At 40.0% G+C, this 25,564-nt stretch overlaps 1 protein-coding gene and 1 long non-coding RNA gene across 8 annotated transcripts; both read left to right on the top strand.

The window, feature by feature from the left end:
* The first annotated feature begins 38 nt into the window (after window positions 1-38).
* Window positions 39-12,686, top strand: LOC111259391 (sialin). Of its 6 annotated transcripts, none has more exons than XM_022831362.2 (12): window positions 39-131; window positions 1,013-1,131; window positions 1,691-1,853; window positions 3,294-3,643; window positions 4,167-4,445; window positions 4,999-5,173; window positions 5,692-5,828; window positions 5,926-6,066; window positions 6,378-6,507; window positions 6,847-7,088; window positions 7,282-7,444; window positions 12,069-12,686. In XM_022831362.2, exons 4-11 carry the CDS (start codon window positions 3,479-3,481, stop codon window positions 7,435-7,437), a joined length of 1,425 nt encoding a protein of 474 aa, XP_022687097.1. In that variant the 5' UTR covers window positions 39-131; window positions 1,013-1,131; window positions 1,691-1,853; window positions 3,294-3,478; the 3' UTR covers window positions 7,438-7,444; window positions 12,069-12,686. The 6 variants fall into 6 exon arrangements, with proteins under 6 accessions (XP_022687097.1, XP_022687096.1, XP_022687095.1 ...); XM_022831361.2 differs by having other exon boundaries at window positions 1,013-1,174; XM_022831360.2 differs by having other exon boundaries at window positions 1,013-1,227.
* Window positions 12,687-17,633: 4,947 nt separating this feature from the next.
* LOC111259403 (uncharacterized) lies at window positions 17,634-23,394 on the top strand. Of its 2 annotated transcripts, none has more exons than XR_015310577.1 (3): window positions 17,634-18,571; window positions 21,506-21,633; window positions 22,070-23,394. It is a non-coding gene; the product is annotated as an uncharacterized LOC111259403 (long non-coding RNA). The 2 variants fall into 2 exon arrangements; XR_002679623.2 differs by lacking the exon at window positions 22,070-23,394 and adding an exon at window positions 21,966-21,997.
* The last annotated feature ends 2,170 nt before the right edge of the window (window positions 23,395-25,564 follow it).

The following is a 25,564-nucleotide window of genomic DNA, read 5'->3' as shown; positions in this document are numbered from 1 at the left end:
TTCCACACATTCCACTAAGCGACGGAATGGTCTTCTGTGATTAACGGACCTCAGGACACAGTGTTTATGTACGAAAGCGCCCTCAAAAGAAGTTCAGGTCCGATCCGATAGTGCAGTCAAGTAATATGATGGTCAGTTTCTAAGCTGGAATTTATATTGATTAACAGTCAAATGATCCTACATAAGCATTCGCGTCCAGGTTTATTGTCAGTTACTACCATTATCATGATTTTGCGAACGTATAGTTCGAATGATATAGATAATAGCTAGTGCTTGAAGTTTTGAAGCAGGATAATTCGAATTGGCATGTAGTTCTAAGATTTTACAATTACTTGTACTCCATTCATCTGTAGTTTCAATCCAGCGCTCGATTTCATCATAACAAAATTGACATACTTATAAAGCTGGCCTCTATGAAGTGATTACTCGTTAAAATACTACGAAGTCCACAGACCAATTAGTCTTGTGTACCCCTAGTTGTGCACCCTATCCCTAGAGTAGGTGACATATTGATCGGCTGTGCTATCCTATGCAATTATCGCTTCTGTTATTGTTATATTTATTTAGTTATTATATATAGGCCTACTATCCATCTGTATCCCCGTCTGCGATCGGACTAATTGAATTTCATGAAGCATAACATATGTAACTCGGTTGAGACGTTTCAGCTTTGGTTGAGGAATTCATTTAGTCGCCGCAAATCGAAATGCAGAATTATGCTATCTACTAAAAATGTATTGTCTACATACGAAATTTTATTTAGTAAGAGGATATTGAATTTCTGAAATATGTTTGCCGTAACGCATACTTTTTGTACTTCCTATAAACATTTTTCAATTAATGTTATATTCTCTAAATCCTGTTTTTCACTTGCGCAGGCTTCTGTTTTATGTCACTAGATGGCGTTGCTAGTCCCGTTTTATGGATCGAGAGTTTAACAACGCCAAGTATACACTCTTTCTGATAATGATTATTGACCGTATGCTAACTACATAACTGCATCGCTTTTTAGGGTGAACAGGTGGTCCCTCTCGCTCCCTCACTGTCGGGTCTTTACTGGATCTACGTCTTAAATTGCTGTCTGACGCTGCCAACTTGATGACGAGAGTCTTCCCACTGGTTGCAACAGAGGTTATGGCTAGCAAATTTACACACACGATGAAACTTTACTTTCGTGCGTAAGCGATTATGGCGAAATAAAACAAAAGATCGACGGCAAAAAAGCCCGTAAGAACTAACTTGCTTATAGGAAGATTCAATTAAGGTTGCTTGATCCGTATAGGCGAATGTCTGTGTAATGACGTCGCATAGAAGCAACTACTATGAAACAACTTCTGCAGTCAGTGAGCTCATGCTAATAGTTTCCCAGGCTATATTGAGGTAAACATCCTGGACGGTCAGGAAGTTCAAGTTCATGAATAACGGAGAGTACGCGATTATGCAATAAAATTTTCATTAAAATATTATATGTTGAAGCGTACAGTGAATCTGGCTGACTTTGATTAGATTAGTTTTCCAAAGTTTTCAAAGTAACAGCGGCTATAGCTAGGTCGTTCGAGCCCCTTAACACAGTACATTTTGTTGTATTTTAAAGTGTTCTTGACAAACAACTGGGTATCCATCTAACCTGTTTATTGCCAGAACAGGAAAAACGAGCATTTAAAAACTATCAATCTGAATATAATTCTAGGTGGTCGTTTCCTCTATTTATGTTATGATCCGTCTTCGATGGCCCTAAAAAAATATCACTTCTGATTCATTGTGATCTACGTAGCCCCATGGAATGACAGAAAAGGATTTGTGAACACAAAGCTCAGAAAGAAGTCCCGATCGTGAATGCAGCGCGCGACACGGTATGTAGATCGCCTAATAAAGATAAAATCGAAGCTTATCCAACCTGAATATGTGCATCGGTGTTCATTTCACCCTTTGCGGACTGCATTACTGCCTACATTATTATTTTCGTTGCTTCTACTGTTACATTTTCGTGGTTGTACTAGAATGGTGTCCTGATGGTGGTGGTACGAACTCAACGTGAAACCTGTTGTGCTGTGTAACGTGTTCAATATAAGGTATAGTTAAAATCGAATAGTATTAGGAGTAGGAAATGTTTGATATTTCCGACCTGGTTTTTATGGTTTAGAGAACCATGGGTTGAAATATCCTAGATTTGCTTTGCTGGGGTCTGGTGTCAGCCAACCCGTATAAATTAACGATTACTCTTTGTTGATAAAAATTGGATCGTTGATAGTTATCGTCTGTCAAATTGCAGTAAGTGCTTGCAGTCGCAATAAATATTTTATACTATGGCTCACTAATCGCAAGCGGTGCAATAGCCACCCTGTCATTGATATAAAGTTGCGCCTTTGTTTAGTTGTCTAGTGTCAGCACGTCACGTCAAGACCCGGAAAGTTACTTTTTCAAGAGCTGTTTTATTATGGGTTTGTCTTTTTTTTTAAATTTTTAGTTATTTCCTTTATGTGTACAAGTCCTCGTAATCACCTTTTTTTAATTATAGTGCAGAAGCCTTGCGCCCACTGGGAGTTACCGTGCTTAGCACTACCCGACATATCTGGCGTTTGCCCAACAGACCTATGAAATGGAGTTGTATATCTAATAACCTTTAATAATCATTAATTATTTTTCTTGACTCCTTATTTTTCTTAGTTATGGAGTTCTGATTATATTTTTTTCAATGCTGAGATTTGAACCGGTGTGGCAGTATGCTAGTTAGTCATGGTTATTATGCCATTAGTCACCCAGGCTACGCTGTTCCATATGTGGCGTGTTTTATGCTAGTGATACCGTGTGGTTAAATATAGTCACTTTCCTGTACTTCATAGGAACTCGTTATTTATATATACCGAAGCAATTACTCAGTGTTTTTTTATGAAAGAAGAGCCTACGCTGATAAATTACGAGCACTTCGAGGATATATACTTACTGTAGTAAAGATAGGTATGATCTAGTATACGTACACAGTGTCTTATTCTTTGGGGTTTATATGAAATGGCGAAGGCCTCTCTTGGGACCATTTATTGTTTGACCTCCTAGTACGCTGATTCTAATTTCAGCTGCATTATATATACTTTTTTGGGAAGACCAATTTAAAGGTGTGTAAGATCTGTCCTGATGGTAGCGAGCGTTTTTCATTTCGCTGCATCACATTTGCATGCAGATATTACCGATACTTACACTTTTTCGTATCGTCATCCCACCTATACATATACTATGCCTTTGTTTACAAATAAAGAAGCTATCTCTTACAACGACAAAATAATGTGTTATTTCAGGTTGCTTCTTCCAGCAAGTGATCCGTCCGTCGTCCGTGAACGGGATTGTTGTTTATTCTGTCTTCAGATCGAATTTTATCGAATTTATAAGATCAAAGCCGGGGTGCTATTATATCATACATTAGACACGACGAAAAATCGAAAACATCAAAAGCGCTTTTTAAGCAACAGAACATTCTGTCGAAATGGCCGAATGTTGTATTCCAATTCGTTACCTGGTTTCGCTAATGGTGTTCTTCGCATTCGTGCTAGACCAAGCCCTGCGTTCCTGCTTGAGCATCACAGTACTCGTCATGGTGAATCGGACGCATGGTGCACAACCTCTGTTCCATGGCCCAGTTACACACATGGTATAGATAGACTAACGGAATAATTCGTTTTTATCATATCGCACATACTAATGTACGTTCCTTCAGCCAATCCTAAAACGAGCATCTAAGTACGCTTTATTATTACGTCGAAATAGCATCTCCTTCGACAAGGCGGCGTTTGGACGGCTAACAGTCGTTGACTGTTTCCGCCAAGTAACGATAAATCATCGTTTGATTATTGATTAGGACTTTTACTCTGATTCGGTGTGGTCGCGCTCTGTCGGGTTTTTTCAAGATGTCATATCTGCGTAGAGCATCCTGTAAGGATGAAGTAGCGTTTGGTAAATGATGTTCCGAGATATCTACGTATATGCAGTATTAAATTACGCTTATTTATTTCAATTTAAGCAATAAGTTTGCATTACCTTGTTATTTAAAATTGTATGAGTTCACACGAATCAAGTGGGTACAAAAAGAGCGATAGTTATTTAATAAGCATTATTTTTTATCTGGTAACAAAGCGCATTGATAAATATATTCGTCTCACATACGTCTCTTGCAGAAATTCTTTGAGTCAGCGAGGTACCCACAAAACAGAACTTCTCTCGGTGACCCACGTAATTGGAACACAACCACCCAAGGCTGGGTTCTGAATTCGGTCTACATTGGAATTCTTTTTTCACAGTTACCAGCTGGCCACCTAGTGGAATCATTTTCCCTGAAATGGGTTTTAGGTTACGGTGTTTTCTTTATGTCATTACTCCAGTTTGTATCGCCTCTAGTCATCTCTTGGAGTGTTTGGGCGTTTGTTGCACTCCGAATCGTTGCAGGCCTATGCATCGTAAGTAGTATTTGCTTCAATAGAATGTTATTACTTGGGTCATTAGTAGCCTTGGTAAACCTCTACGCATGTCTAATGATAAGCCGTAAGAGGCAGACGAAACGAAAATTTTCCGCACTCGTGTTCGAGTATAGTTACCTAATTTGACAGAATGTTAGTACATGCAAACGAAATTACGCCGGGATGAAAAGTTTGCTCGCAGCAATAAATGAGTGGCTTGGCCAGGGCGCACAGTCAAGTGCATCGATGCTTGGCTTTATGACTAAACTGCTATACCCTAAAAATTGCAGTTGTAATAATGAGTTCACTTCATAGAGAAAATATAAGTGACTAATATATCTAGATAATAAAAAGTTTAGTTAATTTTAGTAGAATTAACCTTTCAAAATTGAACTTCAACTGACATAATTTTGAATTATTATGCACACAATGCACAATAAATATCAATGGCAGAGTATAAATTAACGACAACAGGTACTGTTACACATTACTATTAGGCTTTTGTTACGGTATTTGTTCGGTGTCTGTTATGGGTTTGTCTTTTGTATTGCAGGGTTCAGCTTTTCCAAGTGCCAACGCTTTGATGTCACGATGGAGTCCGGTACACGAACGTACCTTACTAATTACGCTGGCCACGTTGGGTTACGGTGTTGGAGCTACTGTGACAATGTTTATAGCTGGCCCGCTGTGCAAACATTTTGGTTGGGCATCTGTATTCTATTTTTTTGGTATGAAGCCTTGTAAAAATTTGCAGACATGGACTTGGTTTTCCCCTGTGAAACAGTGGTTGAAACCTCTTAACATTTGCGCAGTTAACTGCAATAATTAGCTTCTACGATAAGGGAAATATGACGCTATACTTGGCCGTATTTAAATAATGGCCGACTAATCTTCGAAGCCTATTTCGAACATGAGCAAAAATCTATGAACGCACATCTGTAGAGAATCGCTGTTTGTATGTCCATTTTTTCTGATCCAGTAAGTGAGAATGTAGCTGGTAACACGGTATCGATGATGGGTAATGAGACGATGGACAATCTGGGAAGTGTAGAAAATGATAAGGAACCATCTAGGATTTACCTTGTGAGTCTTGTTTCACTGACATCTGCTGGGCATATGCATACTTGGCTCGACCTTCAATTAGTGACTCTAAGCTAAGGGCAAATTCTAGAAAGCTTGTGGAACATATGTAAGCATCGTATACGTAGAGAATGGCTAATTGTTGTCCATTTGATTGATTTTATAGGTGCGTGCGGTGTCATTTGGTCTTTGTTGTGGTATGTTTGTGTTGCAAGTTCTCCAGAGAAACATCGTTGGATTTCTGAAGAAGAGAGAGTAATGACACTAGCCAATAGAGACGGCAATTTTGACCAGAATCGTCACGTGAGTGACTACGGTCCTATATATATATATATATATATATATATATATATATATATATATATATATATCAATTATTTCATATATTACTGTTTCGCAGATTCCTTGGAAGGCGATTTTGACATCTGGCCCCACCATGGTGTTTTGCATTCGGACGTTTTGTAGTATGGTATTCGGTACAATCTTCTCAACGTATACGCCAATTTTCCTCGACCACATGTACAACATAGACCTCACAGTGGTAAACGATTTTCGTTCGTTGGCATTGTGAAACTTCTCCCGTGTGGGTATTCCACTAGTTAGCCACTTCGCTATGCTTTACGCATGAATTGATCTTGAAGACCTTTACCCTGCTTATTCATGATTGTTTCATTATATTTAGTGGTATATCTTATTACCCAAACCAATACAAGCAATAATACTTGTGTGCATTTATTGTTTCTTATCATATTAGATATGTAGATAATGTGAAATAGCGGTATTTTTTGCTACCTTTGCGTTTATTTCAATTATTTGTGTTACATTTTATATAAGTACACATTTTACTTGTAGAATGGATGGATCAACGGTATATCGAACATGTTGTCGGCTATCGTTGCACTCATTTGTTCGATTGTGGCTGATCGCCTCCTTCAAAGCGGTTACTCAATTAACAAAGTACGGAAGACATTTTCAACTTTATGTAAGTTTTGCTTCATTAATACAAAGTAAAATTCTATGCGTAAGGTAGCTTAAAGGCGACGCTAATTTTTCCGTGGAATCAATACGCGAAACGTATTCAGCAGTGTTTAGTACCTCGTACGATTTGATTTTACTACCCTCGACGAGCTATGGCAGTACAGTTTTCATATGGTAGCGTTGGAAAAAATCACCTCGTATATCCAAGCTCAAATACGGCGTTTCTAATATAAGTACAAGCTAATGCATTGTACGAGTTCATATATGGCTCTTTGTATCTCATGTTTGTTTCTCTTAATTTTCCCCGACTCTTTTGACCTATAATCTGGAACACCTACGGCAGCGCTGATGCTTCCCGCTTCTATTATGCTTCTCCTAGCTCAGTTGGAAGCCGATGTCCGCTTAGTGGCAGGTCTAATCATTTTTGCTAGTACTCTCTGGGGTCTGTATGGAGGCAGTGACCCTGCCCTGCCAATTGATCTCACGGCGGAGTTCTCAGGGGCTGTGAGCGCCGTAGTAAACACTTACGCCAATCTCGCTGCTGTTTTGACTCCAATCATCGTCGGGTGGTTCCTCGCAGACCAGGTTCGTGCTAACTAATATACTTATTTAAGTCTCGCAGATATTTGTGTACTATTCAGAGTCCACATATTTATGATTATCGCAACGTGCGTAAACTAGTCGAGTCAGCGGGTGGTAAGGGGACAATTTTTTGTCTTTCTTGCATGATTGATAAACCAAAAGTTTAATTGACTGCGGTACATAACCCATTTTTTAGGAGAACTTTTTCCGTTGGAACGTGATTTTCGAAACAGGAGCCTTCACTGCGATGCTGGGTGCCGGCATCTTCCTCGTGTTAGGCTCAGCTTCAAGACAGAACTGGCCCACCTCTTCAGAGGATGAAGCAGCGCCTTTGCTCGTTGATCCATTGTAGAAATTTGGTAAGGCGTATTTTTTAACGCGTTTACTATTACGGATGCAGCTGTGATAGCGAAATTGATGTTTTACAGTAAACAGCATAAAATGTTCTGCTTATTGAAAACTTCTTCTTACGGTAATTCCCTTGAGTAGTTATGTCGTATCTGTATCCGGCGCTCGAGGCAGAAACGATGTTCTTACCATTGTGCCAACTGAAGGTTGCTGATCATCGCGAAGAATCCTTTTGTTACTTACTTTGTTACTTGTGTACTTACTGTGGTTTAGCATAAAAAAAATTCGAAATCAGCATGCGCCGGAATTTTACCAGCCAGTACAGAACTCAAGGGTAACAGCATTTTTATTTATAGTTATTATTAAAAAATATTAAAAGAAAAAACTAAATAGTTGACCGATACAAGTTAATGAAGTGAATTATAAGATTTTGAAACATTCCAGTAGCTTGTTAGTTCTAACAACAAGGTAGATTAGGGTTCTATATTAGGTTAACATAGAAGCTCTTGTTTCGTCAAAAATATTCATATATTATGTCAATATAATACGCGACTAAGAATTATTATTATTATAGCGCAATGATCCTAATGTATTGTTTAATTTTGGCTTAAATAGTTATTAGATCCGCCATTTCTTACCGCCATAAATTAGATATAATCACTAATATATAATAAATGAGTATAGTGCATGTCAGAGCACTAAAATTAATTAGTGCATGGCTTTTATACATGACGGCGCCAATCTTAGCCCGATTCATTTTTTGCACCTCCCACCAATCATGAAACTAGATAGGTTTGATGACAGTACATTCGGGTATTAGCATTCGCTGATCAGCTGTTTGCCTCTTGTATACACATGTATTGTACAAAAGTATTATTTTCTGATAGACAAATACATTGATAATGAGGGAAACTTTATTCAACAGTTATATTTTATAGAACGAGCCTAGTGAAACCTATTGGTACTTGGTCAACGGATGTAATAATTTCCTACATTGTAATCATTTGCTAAATGCGAATTAGAAAAAGAAAATTATACACTCAAATGAACCGAATGTACATCCACATTTACTAGACTTAGATCCCGTCAGATGGTATTAATACTCACAATATACCTTTTCAGTTGGAGTAAGATTTTCATTCACCGCATCGCATTGCGCACAATCAAACATTATACATTCTAAATGTCCGAAGATGTTATAACAAACGGCTAAATAGTTAAAATTATGGACTACTACTATTGTTATTATAATGTGATATAACATTAATAGAGATATATATACAACCACTCAACCGAAGAATTATTTTACTGGAGTGTCATTCCCATTTACTTATTAAGGGAAATATGTCTACAGTTTATTTGCTATTACTAGTTTATGTATATGAAGCGAGGTCAGTAGATTCAATATGCCTAACACGATACTTTTGGGAAAACGAGGGTTAATCAAAACTAAGTTTATATTTAATAGTTTAAAAGGCTTTGTTGAGAATAGGCTCGGAAGTATCTTTAGCATCTACTAAGATTCTATTCAATTTCATAGGTGTTCACGTATTAACAAAAATAACCATGTGATGCATGGAACTATGACACAAAATGCATACATGTAAATACGTAGGGAAAGAAGGGTTCATATTATTATCATGTGAGCACCTGACTGAAATGAAAACAAATCTTTACAACAACGAAACAAACGATTTACAGCGATTCAATGTCATGAAAATAAGACTGCTGTCATTTATAAGAAAAAAAGAGAAGAGAAATAAACACTGCTAATGAATTAGGGCGAACGAACAGCTGCGGCTTTTCTTTAGAGTTGCATCTGTCTAATAAAAGGCCTCATTCAACCGGTTATTAGTCAATTTGCCCGACTATCACAAGAAGCCTCTACTCCCATTAACGTAAAATACAGGTATTTCTTGTTATACATTATGCTAAGAATCTCAGCTATTACATATCGTTAATCTTTAGTCAGTGCCATATATGGCATTGACTTCGAACATTCTATCACCAGTAACAATCAAAGTAAATCGTTCTCACCCAAACAAGGTAATCGAATTATTCTTATTTAGTCAGCATCTGTTTTCCTTTCAAAAACCAACTTTCAACATTCATCTAAAAGAATTGATACCGTAACCTGGTTATAAGGTTCCCAAGCTAACAACTTTATTCAAACCGTTCACGGGTTTGAATAAAGCTTTATGCATACGAGTCCGCAGAATATACTAAATGATTACCATTCTTGTGAAATTTCTGATTGTCAAAACATTTTTCTCACATTACTGAGTGTATCTAGCTGAACAGTGCACAGCCAGTTTGTTCCAGCCTTCTGTAATGTATGTTAGTATTCACATAGTGTTGATTTACTTAGGCCACCATTGCGAGTTGTGAGAGAAGTGTTGCAATCGGACTTCTTCCCTAAACAACTGCATCGTCATAAGCTAGCTCAATACAAATAACCAAAGCAGCTAACAAAGAAATTCAAACTTTCGAACATCACTTGCCATTACTGTTTGTCTAGTCCAAGCCTACTAATTCGACGGGGTAGGATATCGCTGCGCGAAACAACGCAAAGCAATTTAGTAATCGTTACATGGCGATTATGGTTAGGGTACCGCAATGCTCGATACATGCAACACAGCTTTGCCCTGTTTTCCCACTATGGACGGCGTTGCTGGACGTTGAGCTGTATGGGTCCCGTTCGTTCCTTAGCAAGACTGCTGATGTGTGAGCGCATAGTTCTTTTTGGCAACCCACCCGATGGATTTCTTGTAGTTCGTCCGCTTTTGAAGAACACCTCAGTAGTTCCTCCGTCTACAGCAGTCGTCAGCCATTTTCGAAACTTCATGTTGCTGTATTAGATACGACCCAAGTTCCACGGCGCTTAACGACTTGATCTTTCGAGCTAATCAAAGATCGATTAGTGCTTATACATGTTCACAGCAATCACTACGTATCGGTGCCGAGCCATTTCTCAACTCGGCAAACTCACAATGCTGAAGCAGAAGTAATGGGTCTGTGTTGCAGTGAGTGTAGTTCTGGCTGGCGAAAGAGATAGGTGTGCCACCGTGACAAGAAATGATGGAGAGGATAAAGAGATATTTCGAATCCTAATTGAAATTTGGGAGAATTTTCGAGATTTAATGGTATTGACAGCTTAATGGGTATTGACAATTTGCATTTACATTGTTTTGAACAACTCGAGCATGGAAGGAGCTCAACAACCGATCACGAAATCGGTTTCTTTTTACCAGTGGCGAGCAAACTCTAAGAAATTCTGAATGCCTTTACCGTCATTTACAATCGTGTTTCTATTGTGTTATTAACATACTGTGTAATGTGTTTGGCTGTTTGTTCCCATTATAACGCTAGTAAGGTACCAAGCGTCGGCGTGTTTTGTTTCTTCTATCCGTTCTTGGTGTTACTTTAGTGCGATTTGAAATCCTAAAGCTGTTTCCTGCGTCTCACAAAGGACGCTGATAGGCACACCGGAAATGCGCAAATGAGCGTCACAATTCCACTGTTAAAGCAATACTTACAAGGATCCTAGCCCAGACATGAATAGAAAATTTTTATTCGAAGGCAGCTAAACTTAATGAGGCGCAACGAGCAAGATAGGCGTGAGGTACACCATGCCGCGGACATTTATGTGGGGACCGTTAATATGAATGCTGATTGCGGGCTAACCTACTGTGTAAACCGAAGATTTAGCATTTGTGAAACAAGCTCAAGGAACAGCTCTTTCCATTAGAAAGTGCATAGGAGGTTCCGCTAAGCTTAAAGGCTAGGTTGAGGAGCATTTGAAAAGTGGAACTATTATTATAATTATTTGAAAAAGAATAGCACTAGGTCTCACTCATTAACAAAATGCTCAACACGAGTTGGCGTCTAAATACAACAGATCTTCCTGTTCCATTCATTAACTGAACAATTAAGACAGTAAGGCCATCACCTCTAGGGGAACGGTTGTTATCCTCGAAGCTTTACAATAAGCCTTTGACACTTTTTGGCAAAAGAAGGCCATACAATTATTCCCCCGAAAATGAGCAGCTATTGATATGAGTTGAATGGTCAGTATTTAAACGGCGATTTCTCAGGGAAAATGCCCACTCCACTGTCTCTAATTTTTTCGTTATCAGCAATTTGTCTTGATTATTCAGACAATAAGTGTTTCGAAGATCAATCGTGACAACGCTACCGTTAGCCACCTCTTGTCGTCAATTGTTTATTGTAAACAGCAGCTGTGCAGTGAATGCGGCACTAACAAACTTTCGTATTTTCGTAGAACGACCTGCCCGTAATGATCTTAGAGTATATACTCACTTTTCTCATTTACAGTATATCTGCTATGTAACGCTCAAACAAGCTGCTCTTCGACTGTTTGCCATTGTCGATAATCGCCTTAGCGTTAAAAAAGAAATCCACCGTTACGACTCAGTGTCTACGACAGTTGTTCGTTTGCAGCTCATTGTTTAACCTAACATAATACGGCATTACATTAAAGGTATTTTTGAAAGGCAGTAAAAGGCACGCCAGTTTTTGCAGATTAAACGTTTACAAGTCCTGACGATTCGAAGAACTCTCTATGCTCTAAAATTTCAATGGCGTTCGCGTTTCTATTATTCCTTCTATCCATAGCAAAATCATCTGCCCAATCACTGATTGGGACAAACTGGATCGCCCATCTTGAAGTGGTTAAGCAGCGCCTGATAGCGTCACCCAGCATTAACGTCATCATCGATTTTGCTATCATCATACACAGGCCGCTGGTCCGTGAAAATACTCGCGCACACAAATGGCACCGCTGTGGCAGCAGCAGAGGTACTCAACCGATCTCGGGACGAATACGAGAGAAAAAGCCGAGAACATATTGGAGGGTGGAGGAAAGCGGCGCTATTTTTCAAAATGTTATCTAAACGAGTTGATTATCGATTAACACTATTGAGAGTGCAACGAATTGACGTTATCAAGGAACTTTATCGAACTAACTAAACTCACAGCGAAGAGCATGAAGGAATATTTCTAGACGTTCAGATTAAGCTAGAATATCTTTTCATTTTCCCTTTTCCATAAATCCATAGAGGTTTCTATAAATCATCTCTGTTGTTAGTACTCTTATTTATATTATTACTATTATTAATTATTTCGTTACTCGAGCTCAGTTAAAAAAATTATAGTAAAGATATTGTGTTCTTAACTAACACACACCGTTAGACAATATTGTTTGTTGATTAAAATTGATTGTTGATATTTCTACTTCGAGTTTCGTTCTTGGAATAACCCGTGGTAGATTAGTGGGTAACGTTATTTTTAGGATACGTTGGGGCGTACGTTCGAACCCGGGCATAGACAGACAGACTTCGTTTCCTGCTGGCTGAAAACCAACCGTCCACCTGATAGACTACCCAACGGCGGAAACAGACGTAAAAAAGCAGACATAGAAAGAATAAGCTCGCCTTTTCAGCGTGTTATTATAATGTTATTATCCGTAGCACCCTCTATTAATTTAGCCAAAAGTTTAAGCACTGAAAGACGATGAGCGTAATATGTGTATATCGTTGGGAGTTAGTTGAGTTGCTCAAGTTTGTGTGAGCGTAAAGGTGTATAACATCTGAAGAGCGCCCACATCTTCCACGACTGCCAGGGAGCCGTAAGAAAGTAGAATGAACACTAGAAGCAAAAATTTGTCTTGAAACCTGTTTCGACTTGACTCCGAGGACTAAGCTGTGCGCGGAGCGAGTGTCAAGGCAAACAAATAGGAAAGATAAAACGACATTACGTAAAACGGTCTGCAGTAGAAGTAGATGCTTGAGCAAAGACTTGCTGCTCAACATGCCTTGGTAATTTCCTGATATGTCCTAATTCAGCAAATTTGTAAATTATTTTTAATATTTATATTCGCGTATACAATTTAAAATTATGAGGAATTGTATTAAAAAAATTATCAAATTTTCTCCATTTCGATACGAAGACTCAATGACAATTCAAGGAAACCTACACATTGTTATAGGACAAAATCAAGCTTTATTTGGTAACCATGAATAAGCAAATCTGCAGGCCGATAGGTAATATTACATAACGACATACCCTTCCAGGGTATCTACCAGGCCGAGAATTATTGTCCGGTGATCCTTCTTCCTTTACACGCGATACCGTCTAAATATAGTACACCTTCATCTGTTCTCTGCTTATCCATCTATCGCATGTCGTGTCCTATGGCCTATCGGAGAGACTCTTAGGAATCTAACTGCTTATGCACGGGGGTCAACTCTTGGGGTTCCTTGTGTTCGTGAGGTGTCTTCGCGATCTTCAATTCTCGATGTTCGATGTTCAGGACTCGCGGTTGAGTCACGTGTCAACTGACCCCACTTCCATTTTGCCACTGGCATCATTTGCCGGAGGCTCTCCTTCTTTGATTCCGTCGCTTCGTTCACACGTGTAGCCGCGACTCGATCCATCTTCGAGCATCTTCTCGTTCGCAGCGTTAGGTGCCCACGCGTGCACCTTGGATTTCCTGCGAAGTCTGCGAACTGCTGAAGAAGTTTGCTTCAACTCTACCTGGCCAAGTCGGGCCGTTAGCCGATTCATCCTGGCTTCGATCCCGTATATGTTTATAGGTGTGTCTACCTACGCGGCTTTCGTTCTATAGCGAAAGTGCATACGGTGCACAAAGTAAGTGCTCTAACACTGGTTTTGCACTGCAAATGACGAACAAACTCTCTGAATTGATGCTTGTATGCTGGAGCCCATCTCGATTTATCCAGTGTGATTTGGGGGTGGCACCACACGCATCAATGCAGCCGGTCTGTGGTATGTTCCCTAAGTGGGAAAGAGAGAAGAGGCACATCTCCGAAGCAGAATGCGAACGCGTTTCTTCAGACGGGTGAGGAGCGATGCTCTGCAGCGTCGTAAGTCACGAGGTCGGGAACCTCTGAGTCGAAACCAAAAATCGGCAGAGATCGAGTAGGCAGACAGACAAGGTTATCGCTCTGTTGGAACCGAGTAAAAACACGTGCATGAATGCTCCATGAGCCTCTCGGATAGACTGAGCTCCTCAGTATAGATTACTGGGCGGTTCTGCCGGGAGCAGTCCGACGGGTTGCGCATTGCCATTGGTGATAACTTCCGCCAATGCTGCTTGACTAATGGTGCGCCAGTGATCTCGTTTCAATAATGATGGCTACTCAATGACCAACGCAAAGGCTGTCGACCGGATGTGCGAACATCACAAGCTTCTTTTTAAATAACTATGAAGGCAGCGGACGTGATAATAGTACAAGATAGGCCGACTATATGTATTTGTAGTTCAAAAGCAAGTTCTACCTAGCAGTTATACAATGAAATACGTTAATCTCTATGACTCTCGATCCACGAGGAAATAGGTATTTGTTTATCAACGTAAATAACAGTTGGTTTCCCAATTTATCGTTTTTCTAACCGCTAGTTATTATCTAATCGGTTACAAATTTTTTATCAATATTCGGAGTGGATCGTCTGTATCTGCCCTCTGCTGAGAACATATCGGAGCTGTCGCATCTCGGCGTATATCTGTGCGTTCCTTATCCTACTATCTCTTTGATTGAATACGTCATGTAGCAGGATGCGTATGGAATCTTCTTTTGGGAGATGCGATGATTGGTATTATATGCATATATGGCGCTGTAGAGGATATAGAGCAGAAGAAAATGGGAACCTTTTGCGAGCTTGTAGCTAGGCAAAGACGTTACGTGATTCCGCACCAAGAGATTGCTATAACCAAATGCAGGAACTCATTACACAACGTGTGACGAAGGTCGTGCTATCGAAGGAGGATGATAAATGATCGCTTCTAATTTGGTATTAGCAGCTAGATTGGGCATTCACATGCGGACTCCAAACTGATCAACGAGAATTGTCGGCGAGCGATTAAAATTGAGAGACAATCAATACAAAAATGAACGTTGTCTATAGTTGCCTAGTGGCTTTGAATCTTATGATTATAGCGTACGTATGAATCGTCAAGTTAGACAAAATTGAATTCAGGATGTTGTCACTTGATTTCAAAAAGCAAAGTCTATTGTGAACTTGAGAAACTATTAGTTTGAGCCTCTTTATGCCATACGTTTGTTACTTCACTCGATGAAAGTAAAAACCAAAAATTTCTTCCTTATAAACAGATTCAACTAATGGTAGGAACTATTTCATGGCCGCTGCAACCTCTTCCTAAATACGATAATTTCATGTTCATTGTCCCGAATATATTTACACAATTACAACTGTAGCTGCTGATTTAAACCTTACAAACGATATACTACTACATGACAGCTGCAAGTAAATAAAGAAACATAAACAGTTATTACAAGAAAGGAAGCACAACTCAGTGTCAAAATTTTCTTAGAAAATCTGAGGCAATTTTTGATATGAGGTCTTCCTGAAGAACTGAAGATTGCCCATAGTAATCCTCGCCTTGCGTATTTCTTTTTAAAATCGGAAATGACACTAGCAACGTTCTACTTGTACGCCTCGATACATGTACCTTCTTTTGTTTTGTAAAAAAGTTCACATTATAGTCTGTATGCATTCACCTATAAGAAGGTAAAGCTGAAGTCGGGCAAACTGTCTATCCAACCAAGGTACCTAACAGCCTGATGGGTCATAAATATGCTGGGCGTCGCTGACTTCGTTCTTTCGACATCTCATGGTATCGAGTAACGGGGTTTACTGTCGATTCTGGATAAACAACAAATCAGGTACAGTATTTCTGGCTCGAAATTTTTAGCACTAGGTGACTAGAATGTCATATAAAAAAGGCAAACTTTTTGGCTCGGTTATGACGAGTTTCTCGTTTCGTCATGGAAGGAACAGGTGTTCTAGAATATCTACGATTTGATGGCCGCCGTGCTATTTTAAATTAAACTAATATTATTATTATTATAATCCAAAATACTTTCGGTTCAGCTGCCGCGTTCTGACAATGAGCAACGCTATTTCCTGCTTTATGACTGTCTACAGTTTCTGTCATGCGTATGCTAAACTGTCTGTTCTACTCCTGGAGCTATCTGTCTTGTCCCACAAATGTCCGTTTGGTAACAAAAGAACAGCTTGATAAACAGCGTTCGACCTCACAAGTCAGAAGAGGCGAATGATCAACCAGGACTTATCTTCGGCACAGGCATTTCTTCACAGTCAACGAGAGCTTGGCCTGTCCGCCGAACTCTATGCTGTTCAACGTCATTTTCACAGAGTGTCAAAACCGCTGCCAATTCCGTCACTGTCGTGCTCGCCGTTATAAATACTGAAGCGTTCAACGACAGACACAGCGAGAGAAAGACGCCTGCTTAAGCCGACTGACCTAGCAAATACGCCGCAAGGCAAGTGTAATCTCTGCCACCCGCGCAGCGTCTCTATCAATTTATGTGAGGTGCTGCCACCACTTCAAACCGACCCATTTCCAACTAAGGAACCAGATAAACGCTTCACAGCCGATCTCATATGTATACGGAAACCATTAAATATTGCGTATGGATCGTGAAGATTCGGCCGATCATATGCTAATCACTTTAGGTATGGCAAACCGTGTATGTTACTTTTTGGATTCCTTAACAGACTGAGGTTGCGATTCACAATAGATGCTATATACATATTTATGCCTAGATAAAGACTTTTTTAAATTTTATATTATGATAGGATAATAATAATAATATTATTATTATTCTCAAACAGTCATAAGTAATATTACAATTAAGCAATACGTTTAATTTTAATATTATGTCTATGGATCTAGTTTAGCTAACAATACATTTTGTTTCCTCTTATATTTCTCGATCAGACAATCCATGACAGAGCACAAGCTCATCATTAACAACTGAATAAATCATTTACAACGACGAACAAAACTGATCGAGCTGCCAGTTACACGCCTGCTAGTCAAATAGGGGCATCCATTGAATAAGGTGTCTCATAGTAGTACCAACCACACTTCAACAACACCAACAACGACCGGTGTCAGGTCTGGCTGGCTGTTGCTGCTACCTCTTTGTCCTGGCAGCTATCACTATGACATTTGGATAGTGCAGGACAGCAGCACTTCTACTCATGTTAATGATGCCCGTTTTGTTCGAACAGACAGAGAGAGAGGCACGCTTGCGCGCTCGCGCACTCACCCAGTCATACACAGCCACACTTAACACTATTTTCTGTCACCTGTCAATCAAGTCCCGTCAGTAGGGCGCGCGCGCGAAGAACAACTTCCTGACAGTCACTGCTTAGGGCTTCATCATGCTGATATACTATACACTATGTCTACTTCTTGTCCGGATTCACGCAGATTGATGAGAGAAAAAGACGACTGCATAGAACCCTATCTCCGGAGGATGAAGGAAGCTGCTTGTTGTCTCTTTGAGCATCAGTGTGATCTGTCCGTCTGTCTGTCTGTGCGCCTGTCCGTCTGTTCGTTCGTCTATTATGATCTTAGCAAACGGTGAAATGACAGTTTTGCAGATAGCACTGAACTATTTTGTTTTTGTTATGAAAAGTTCAGTAGAATATCTCCACTGTAAATATAAAGTATAAGTAAAATAGAGATGTCTTTGTATTGCTATCACTTATATTAAGTGTTCAAAGGAACTTAAGAATACTCTCAGTGCTTGTCACTTTAGTCCTACGAGCCAAAGAAAAATTGCGACGCGGGCTCTAGCCTGGAAGGTGCAACGCAGTGTCTGTTCATATTCTGAAGTTCCCTCAAAGGGCGTACGAATGTGAAAACAGTAGAACCTCTATATTTGACGAGCCGTTGCTGTTTCATGAGTGTTCTTAGTAACTTGTAGTATTCATAACAGATGAACGGTAGTTATTGATGACCATGACTGATCTCCCTATGACCCGTGATAAGCAAGTCGATACATCTCCTGCTTGTTTAATTTCCAAGCTCACATCTTCATTCATCAGCATGTAGCATCATTCTCGCCGACATCTCCCGCTGACATCTCCATACAGTTCAACTGCTCATCACCATTTCTATATAGTTGAATGGTGTTGACATGTGATAACGATGTCAGAATGTCAGCTATGACAACGGATCTATGTGATGCTAATGCCCATTTCTGACGTTCCTCTGATGGATTCTGACGAAACAGACGATCGGATCGGATCCAGGATGACAGGTGAGTTATTCTTCATTTTCTTTGCACCTTCATCCCTGTCGTACGAATTTGGATGTCTGTATGCAATAAAATAGGGGACTAGATGCATGCAGTAGATACGAGGCTTGATTCCTTTGCCTCATTGGTTACTGGGGTAGAGGTGCATGTAGTAGCATTGATGCGGCCATAGAAATGAATCAGGCATCTGATAGCACCTGAATAGCGATGATGCGGGTGCCTAGTGATAGTGATAAGTGACAGCTTCGGTTGAACAATATCGAGAGCTTCTCTAGATAGGACAAGCGCATCAGCAGGCTTTGGACGGAAAGAGTCTAGAAAACATCAGAATAGACGTTAGAGAAATAGATAGAGGAATCAAGTGGAAACCGGTTCTAGTGCGTTCTCATATGCTTTATGCAATATATGTATATATAATGTCATTGCGAGAGCGAAGAAGCAGAGTCACATGGGTTTGTCAGATCGGGTGACTGATTCTTGGTGGCCCAGAACAAACAGCACAAATCGACATATTGAATGCTACAACTGGTCGTAATGTCAGCACGAAAACAGAACATGGCTGAACATTTACTATACGCAGCTCACAATGAGAACATGCAGGAATCAGTCGAGCGCTCTAACTATGCCTGTTGTCAAATCAACACTCCGAATCAGGACGTATCCTAGCATAAATGCGGTGTTGATCGTGTCATGCAACACCACTGGAACCATCTCAGTCTCTACCAAAATATGATAAGTGATAGTACAAGTCGTTGTTGGAATCCGATGGTTTCAGCTACTGCCATCATTCGGTTGTTGGTTTAAGCTTTTTTTTGTGTCCAATTTTTTTATTTCTTCGTTGCCGGAATACTATGAAACTGCTGATCAAAAACGTATTATTCGTGCAGTTGAGGTCGATGCCGTGTACTCGAGGCTTGTGTGTTCGCGTGCATCGTTTTATAGACTTGCTTAGTTATTTGTCCGTTATGCGTGACTCTATAATTTAATAGAACTGATTCTCATAGATTTGTTAGTTATGTACATTACAAGATTACGAAAGGTTGGCAATAATGCGTTGGTAACTTGTGAACGTCGACACGCGGTCGTACATAACCATTATTATAAGCATTCGGTCGAGGGTAACCAACGTCGACTACTGAAATCACAGACTGCTATTAAAGCTGACGTTAACAAAACCAACATCCTCACCTGTTATAAAGACAATAAAACGATTTTGTCTTTTAGCCGAATCTCCAGGATTTCTCTTCTGATGTCGTAGTCTCTTATAATACGTACATTCGTTTGATGACAGCGATACGCTTCAAATTGTGTTCTTACCTCAAATGAATTTTGTGAACATTTTTAAGCAAATGCACCTACATGGAATAGAGATGAGACTTCGTTCACAAAAAGGCTCATAATTGAGTTCCTGGCTTGTCCTATTGCATTTTTCTCACACAACAGAACTCGACGGAATTTCCTCTGAAAAGGATTGTACGTCAAATAACTCAAACATAGGTCTTTGCTTAGGTTACCCGTCGATACTAGCAGCATTCAGTCATCCCCCAATAGATCTGTGCGATGTGCGCTTGCGTGGCGGCACGTATGCGCAGCTTTGTATGCAGAGTTCTGACCGATTGAGAAATAGGGACACCCATGGAGTTAGAGATATACTAAAAACGAATTTAGTATTCCTCTGGCGTGACTAAATGCTTTCCGTAGGCGTCCTGTGGTCAATGGAGAAACTTTGCCGTTTCTGAAAATCAGCGCCACTGATACCGGCTGGAAAAACCCCGTAGCTATTTTTCTTATTATAAAGAATGCGCTCGTCACTTGTCACATATTGATAAACGATTACGATTCACAACAGTCGCCAATAGAAAAGTATAAAAGACACACATGTATGTAACTGTAATACTATATCAGAGACATTTTTAGACCTTTAGACGCTCGGCAAGGTCACGGCCATATCCCGATGGCTAACTGGCATCTGATCGGGGCTCAGTCAACGTATGTGTACCCAAATTGCATGTCTGCCACAGGTCCATACCTCTCCGACTAAGAGATATGTTAGTGTCATCGTTTTTACAAACGCCAGTAAGAACAACAGGTCTCGCACGATTAGGACTTTGTCGGTATTTCGTCTGCGCGTGACGCCCTTGTTATATTCTTTCCTGCTCTTTGGCTTCCCCATTTACTTATTCCTTAGCCTGCTGATGGGTTCATTCTTCTCACCAGTGTCTGCTACGATTCTTTATTATTATGTGTGTAAATATAAAAGATGCGGACACGCCGTGCAGTCCCTGTTGAGAAGAACTCGGAAACGTCAGTCATTAGCCATTGGCTAGCAAGTATGTTAATTGGCTGGAGAAGCAAACGGCCACAATAGTTTTGATGAGGAATAAAAGCCTAGGCAAGCAATCATCCAATTGGTCCGACCAAACAATACTCAGCTTATCTAACTAACAAGAAGTTATACATGATGCTCGTGTTGGCCTACCACGTCATGCAGTAGCAGCTGATTATTTGGGCGTGCAGCTTGACTTTGAACAGCTCGGACAATACCCAGCTTCTTGATTTCGATTGCTCACTGATTGCGTCGCGAGTTATTTTCGCTTTACATAGGCCAGCGCTTTGCGCAATGGATAAATTTCCCTCCAACTATTTTGTACAACGGTATCTTCGATAACATACTTATATATTTGCATATATTACTGATGAACACCACTAATAGTTATGGTTCTAAACTCTTGCGAGTTCTCGCACTGAAGGATTCAGTCTTGTTCGTTTTGTTTCTTGGCTTAATATTTCTTTCCATGTCTTTTTCTGAGTTTTGCGAAGGACGCCGGCGATCGAACAAACTCTTGCAAAATCGAACTTCTAGTAATGTCAGTTGTCTAGCTAGCCGAACAGCATCACATTTTCTAATTAATAACTTCTGAAGTCTATATGTTACAGAAACAGCACAGTGGCGTCATACAGATACGAATTCATGTGGGCGTATATACAGACACGAACGCAACAGCAGCGCCTTCATACTCATGATAGTGATTCTAATGATGATCACGACGAGAATCGGCCAATAGGTAATATACCCTTTCCGTGTATACGTTTGCTGTTATTGGCAGGTCCGCTTGGAATTGCCCAAGGGCCATTGGATAGTTAGACAGCTTCAACTATTTCAGCTACTGTTTTTACACTAACATTACAACTAGCGTTGTCCATTTAGTAGGCGGTGGAAGTTGACAACGCTGTCGATGCTGTGAGAAACAATTGTCATAGCCAGTAGGTACACACTGACACAACGTATTGGAACCATCTAATAATATATATATATATAATGTGTATTATAGTATAGCACTCGATAGTATTCGATTGTACCCTTACGGAAATTTCTATCTCTTCCTTCCTGTTGCAGCGATTGCGCACATATAATAAATTCAATTATACACCTTCCTCCACAGTATTTAATTTCAACTAAGGTAGCCATATAAAGCATTCCCTTTTTGTTTTCACCGTTAGGAATACGATGCACTACATAGGACTTGTTAGCATGGGCCTATCAATGGATCAATAACAACATGAATCTACGGGAGAACTCTCTCCAATCGCATCTTACCAATGTACTCCTTTTTTTTTGTATATTTATGTTTAAGTAGTATACTATTTATAATATATATAATTGTATGATATACCTGAATATTTATTGATGATCGAGTTACCCTTTTCTCACCAAACTCTTGGTTTTCCTGTCCGTATTCACATCTATATCTAGTTAGTGTTTCCCAAAGTGGGACATACCAACCATACACTAAATATCCACATAGGAGGCCCTTGCCTTGCCCACCTCTCGGCCTCTGCGTCTTCAGTACCGACACCTTCCAAATGCTTCGTTTCCTTGACGTCGTGCGGTGACGTTAAGATAGAGGCAACTCATAGCGTCCTATTTTGCCTGCAGCCAGCCAACGCTAGTGACGCTTGTCTCCCTTTTTCTCGTTGACCCCTGTACAGTCTATATTGGTCTCAAACTCTGATCGCCATCGAAATTTCCCCACCCACTGTGAACTTGACAGATCAGTCTCCCGCCCCGACGTCATAACCAGTCTTCGTCGTCGAACATCTTTCCGCCCCCAATCACATCGGATCGTCATCCTCAGCTACGATTTTTTTTCAGATTTCTCACAGGACATCGCCCTTCAGCACGTTGTCGGTGGCGATCGACATCACCATGACCAAGCACAGGGCGTTAGCAGGAATTCGTCATTGTTCGTTCGAGCGTCGCTCACACTCAATAACGGTGTATGTAGAGCACGCGATAAGAGATCAGAGAGGTGGGGTGGAAAAATCACAAAATAGGCTCGACTTTGCTTGAACAGACCGTACTACTCCCATCACTTTCATTCTATTTTTGTTGTTCTCCTTTCTACCCGCAAAAGTCTGCCGCCGAACGGCGAGTAGTCGTCGGATGAATAGCAACTGAGTAGATCCGATTTTTAAGGAGCGACCATACAAGGTAAATCCCTCCTTGTCAAAACGACTCCCTACGGCAATTCACAGATTAGGGGAACGTCACCTACCAGTCACTCGAGACTTTGACGTGTACGCAGTGTAAAAACAGTAAGTACAGCTGAGGAATTCTCGTAGAGGCCATTGTAAAGCTTCGCGATGCAACCAAGCGTATATAATCAATGCTATTGAATATGTAAGCAATACGATTAATTTATGATGCTGTAATTAATGCCACATTAAACAAATCTTGTATCGCAATAGGTATATAGAAAGCCTCCTGTGAATTCATGCATTTTTCGGTAGCAAATTTTCGTTCTCTAGTGCTCTTTAACCACTGATTAAACAAGCGCCTATTCAATCTTGAGCATTTTCTTCAGCAGCTGAGAAGCTTTTTCTTACCAGTGATTAACATCTAACTGTTTCTAAGTAATCGCAGCCGTCAATTCTCATAGTCGAATAGACTAAATTAGTCTGCTCGAGGCGTAGCATCGTATAGTAGTGTATAACGATAAATAATTCTGGGAGGTGTACTACCATAATCGACCTACTTTATTCACCTATAATGTATAAATATAAAGTTGGTTGGCTGTGTTATCTAGCGCCGTAATAGTTGACAGGCTTCACGTTTGTCACCTATCTTTCATCTAAAGTACGTCTGATCGGATTGTGGAATGTCCTCATCCGCCATCAACTGAGCCACTAAGTGTAATTAACTAATATTCCAACAAAATGTTAGTCAAGATACGTAATCTCGCGCTGATATTCCCTAAAGCATTTGCAACCACTAATCTTACAAAACAGAAAACTTAGATAAATTATTATCTCATAAACTAGACATTTGTCGCTCAACCGATGCCGCGGGACGGACCCTTGTATAGAAAAAAGTCATCGATCTGAAACGTTTTCGTTGACGGTATTTCTGAACCAGTACAGGAGAATGAATAAATATCATTTAGCCACGTGGGACGGAAATCGTCTATTTTCTGCAGGGCAACAAAGTGTAATATATATATATATATATATATATATAGACCAAATAAGCTCTCTTAATTTTAGTCCGACACTTCCATTAAGCGATACTTCAAATAGCTGACCCTAACACGAAATGTTTCGATACCCGATTTTGTGCCTAAACAACTCAAATATTCAGTTCAGTAGGCACACACTTCACTACTATTATGGGTACACAAATACTAATGACCAAATTTGACCATTAGCACAGCCGTATTAGATGCGCGATTCTTGTCCGTCTCAAACGTTTTTGTGTCAGTTTCAATAAGGATGACCTCGTTTACCACACTTAATGAAAACATTCGTAAAAACACTTATACCCTTGCATTAAACGATTTTCCTTTTACTAAAGAAAGTACAGGTTCAGTAGACGTGTATCATGATTTTAAACTAGAAAACGTATGTACGTGTTCCGTAGAAACCTAACTAAACTTTCTGCTTTATGCCCCTATGACAGTCTCGCTATGTTCGTATCAAAAAACGACCGACAGTAACCCGTAGCCCAACAATCAGCTTTACACGTATAGATTTAGCTTAAAAGAGAAGCGTGTCATTTTTTTTTATCTGGTATTGCGGTATTTATTTAATACCCAACCATATTTATATGGGTAGATGTTCAAGCAGGTCTAAGCGTCTCCTTGGTGGTACAGGGCCCGAAAACCGTATCACACATGTTCTCACCGCAAGTCTCTGTGTACACATATGCTGTCCCAAATAGTGCCCGCTTCGGGGAAGAACGGGTTCCTTTTTCCTTGTTCATACCTTCTAGCTGTTCTGGATATACCAAGTAAACGAGCAGGACTAGAAAGATGGGTATAGAGAGATAATTAAATTCGGGATGAGGTGAAACCGCCATGGATCCGAATGAGAGACAGCACTCGAAAGGGCTCCGTGGGCCAGTTCTTACTGAAGGAAACTGGACCGACGGGATTTGTATGTACACCAGTACTACCCACGGGCTTGATTGCACTTATTGAAAGGTGCCTACTTGCGGAGTGTTTCAACTGCTAGCCAGAAAATTTCGCTATTACCTAGACTCCACAAAGTTACTTTGAATTAGTCAGTTAATTATTGCGTGCAGCATGTACGTTTCAACTGGTCTAGATAATTTGCTCTACCTTGTAATAAAAGAAGATTGAAAAAGAACAAAGAGCAAATAGACGTGATAGCGTGACACTATCGGCCGTCTTTTGTGTGTGCATGGATAGTGGCCGAACTAGTTGCTGTCGCGAGCTCGCAGGCCTATTGGAGTATAATAATATGATAATGATAGAGAATAATAGGAGTTAATAACTGCCAAAATACAAGTGAACTAAAACACATACTAATACCTATAGAGGCATAATATATATTCTGCATATGTTCATATGGTAGCGCTTATAGCCTGAAAAATGGCCCATTCAAATGGAGTATGCATCAATCATTCCTATTTTTTAACCGTCATAAGCTGTTACTGATGTCATAACCTATCAACACCTCCAAGGAAGACACGAGTAA

The sequence above is a fragment of the Varroa jacobsoni genome, unplaced genomic scaffold (genome assembly GCF_002532875.2).
Source record: "Varroa jacobsoni isolate VJ856 unplaced genomic scaffold, vjacob_1.0 scaffold_328, whole genome shotgun sequence".
Taxonomy (NCBI): domain Eukaryota; kingdom Metazoa; phylum Arthropoda; class Arachnida; order Mesostigmata; family Varroidae; genus Varroa; species Varroa jacobsoni.
This window is presented reverse-complemented; position numbering and strand designations above follow the sequence as displayed.

Bases quoted from the DNA above. Each gene is read 5' to 3' on its own strand.
- LOC111259391 (XM_022831362.2), top strand. From the start codon at position 3,479: ATGGCCGAATGTTGTATTCCAATTCGTTACCTGGTTTCGCTAATGGTG. The intron at 3,644-4,166 runs GTATAGATAGAC...CGTCTCTTGCAG, and splicing joins ATGGCCCAGTTACACACATG to AAATTCTTTGAGTCAGCGAG. The intron at 6,508-6,846 runs GTAAGTTTTGCT...CACCTACGGCAG, and splicing joins GAAGACATTTTCAACTTTAT to CGCTGATGCTTCCCGCTTCT.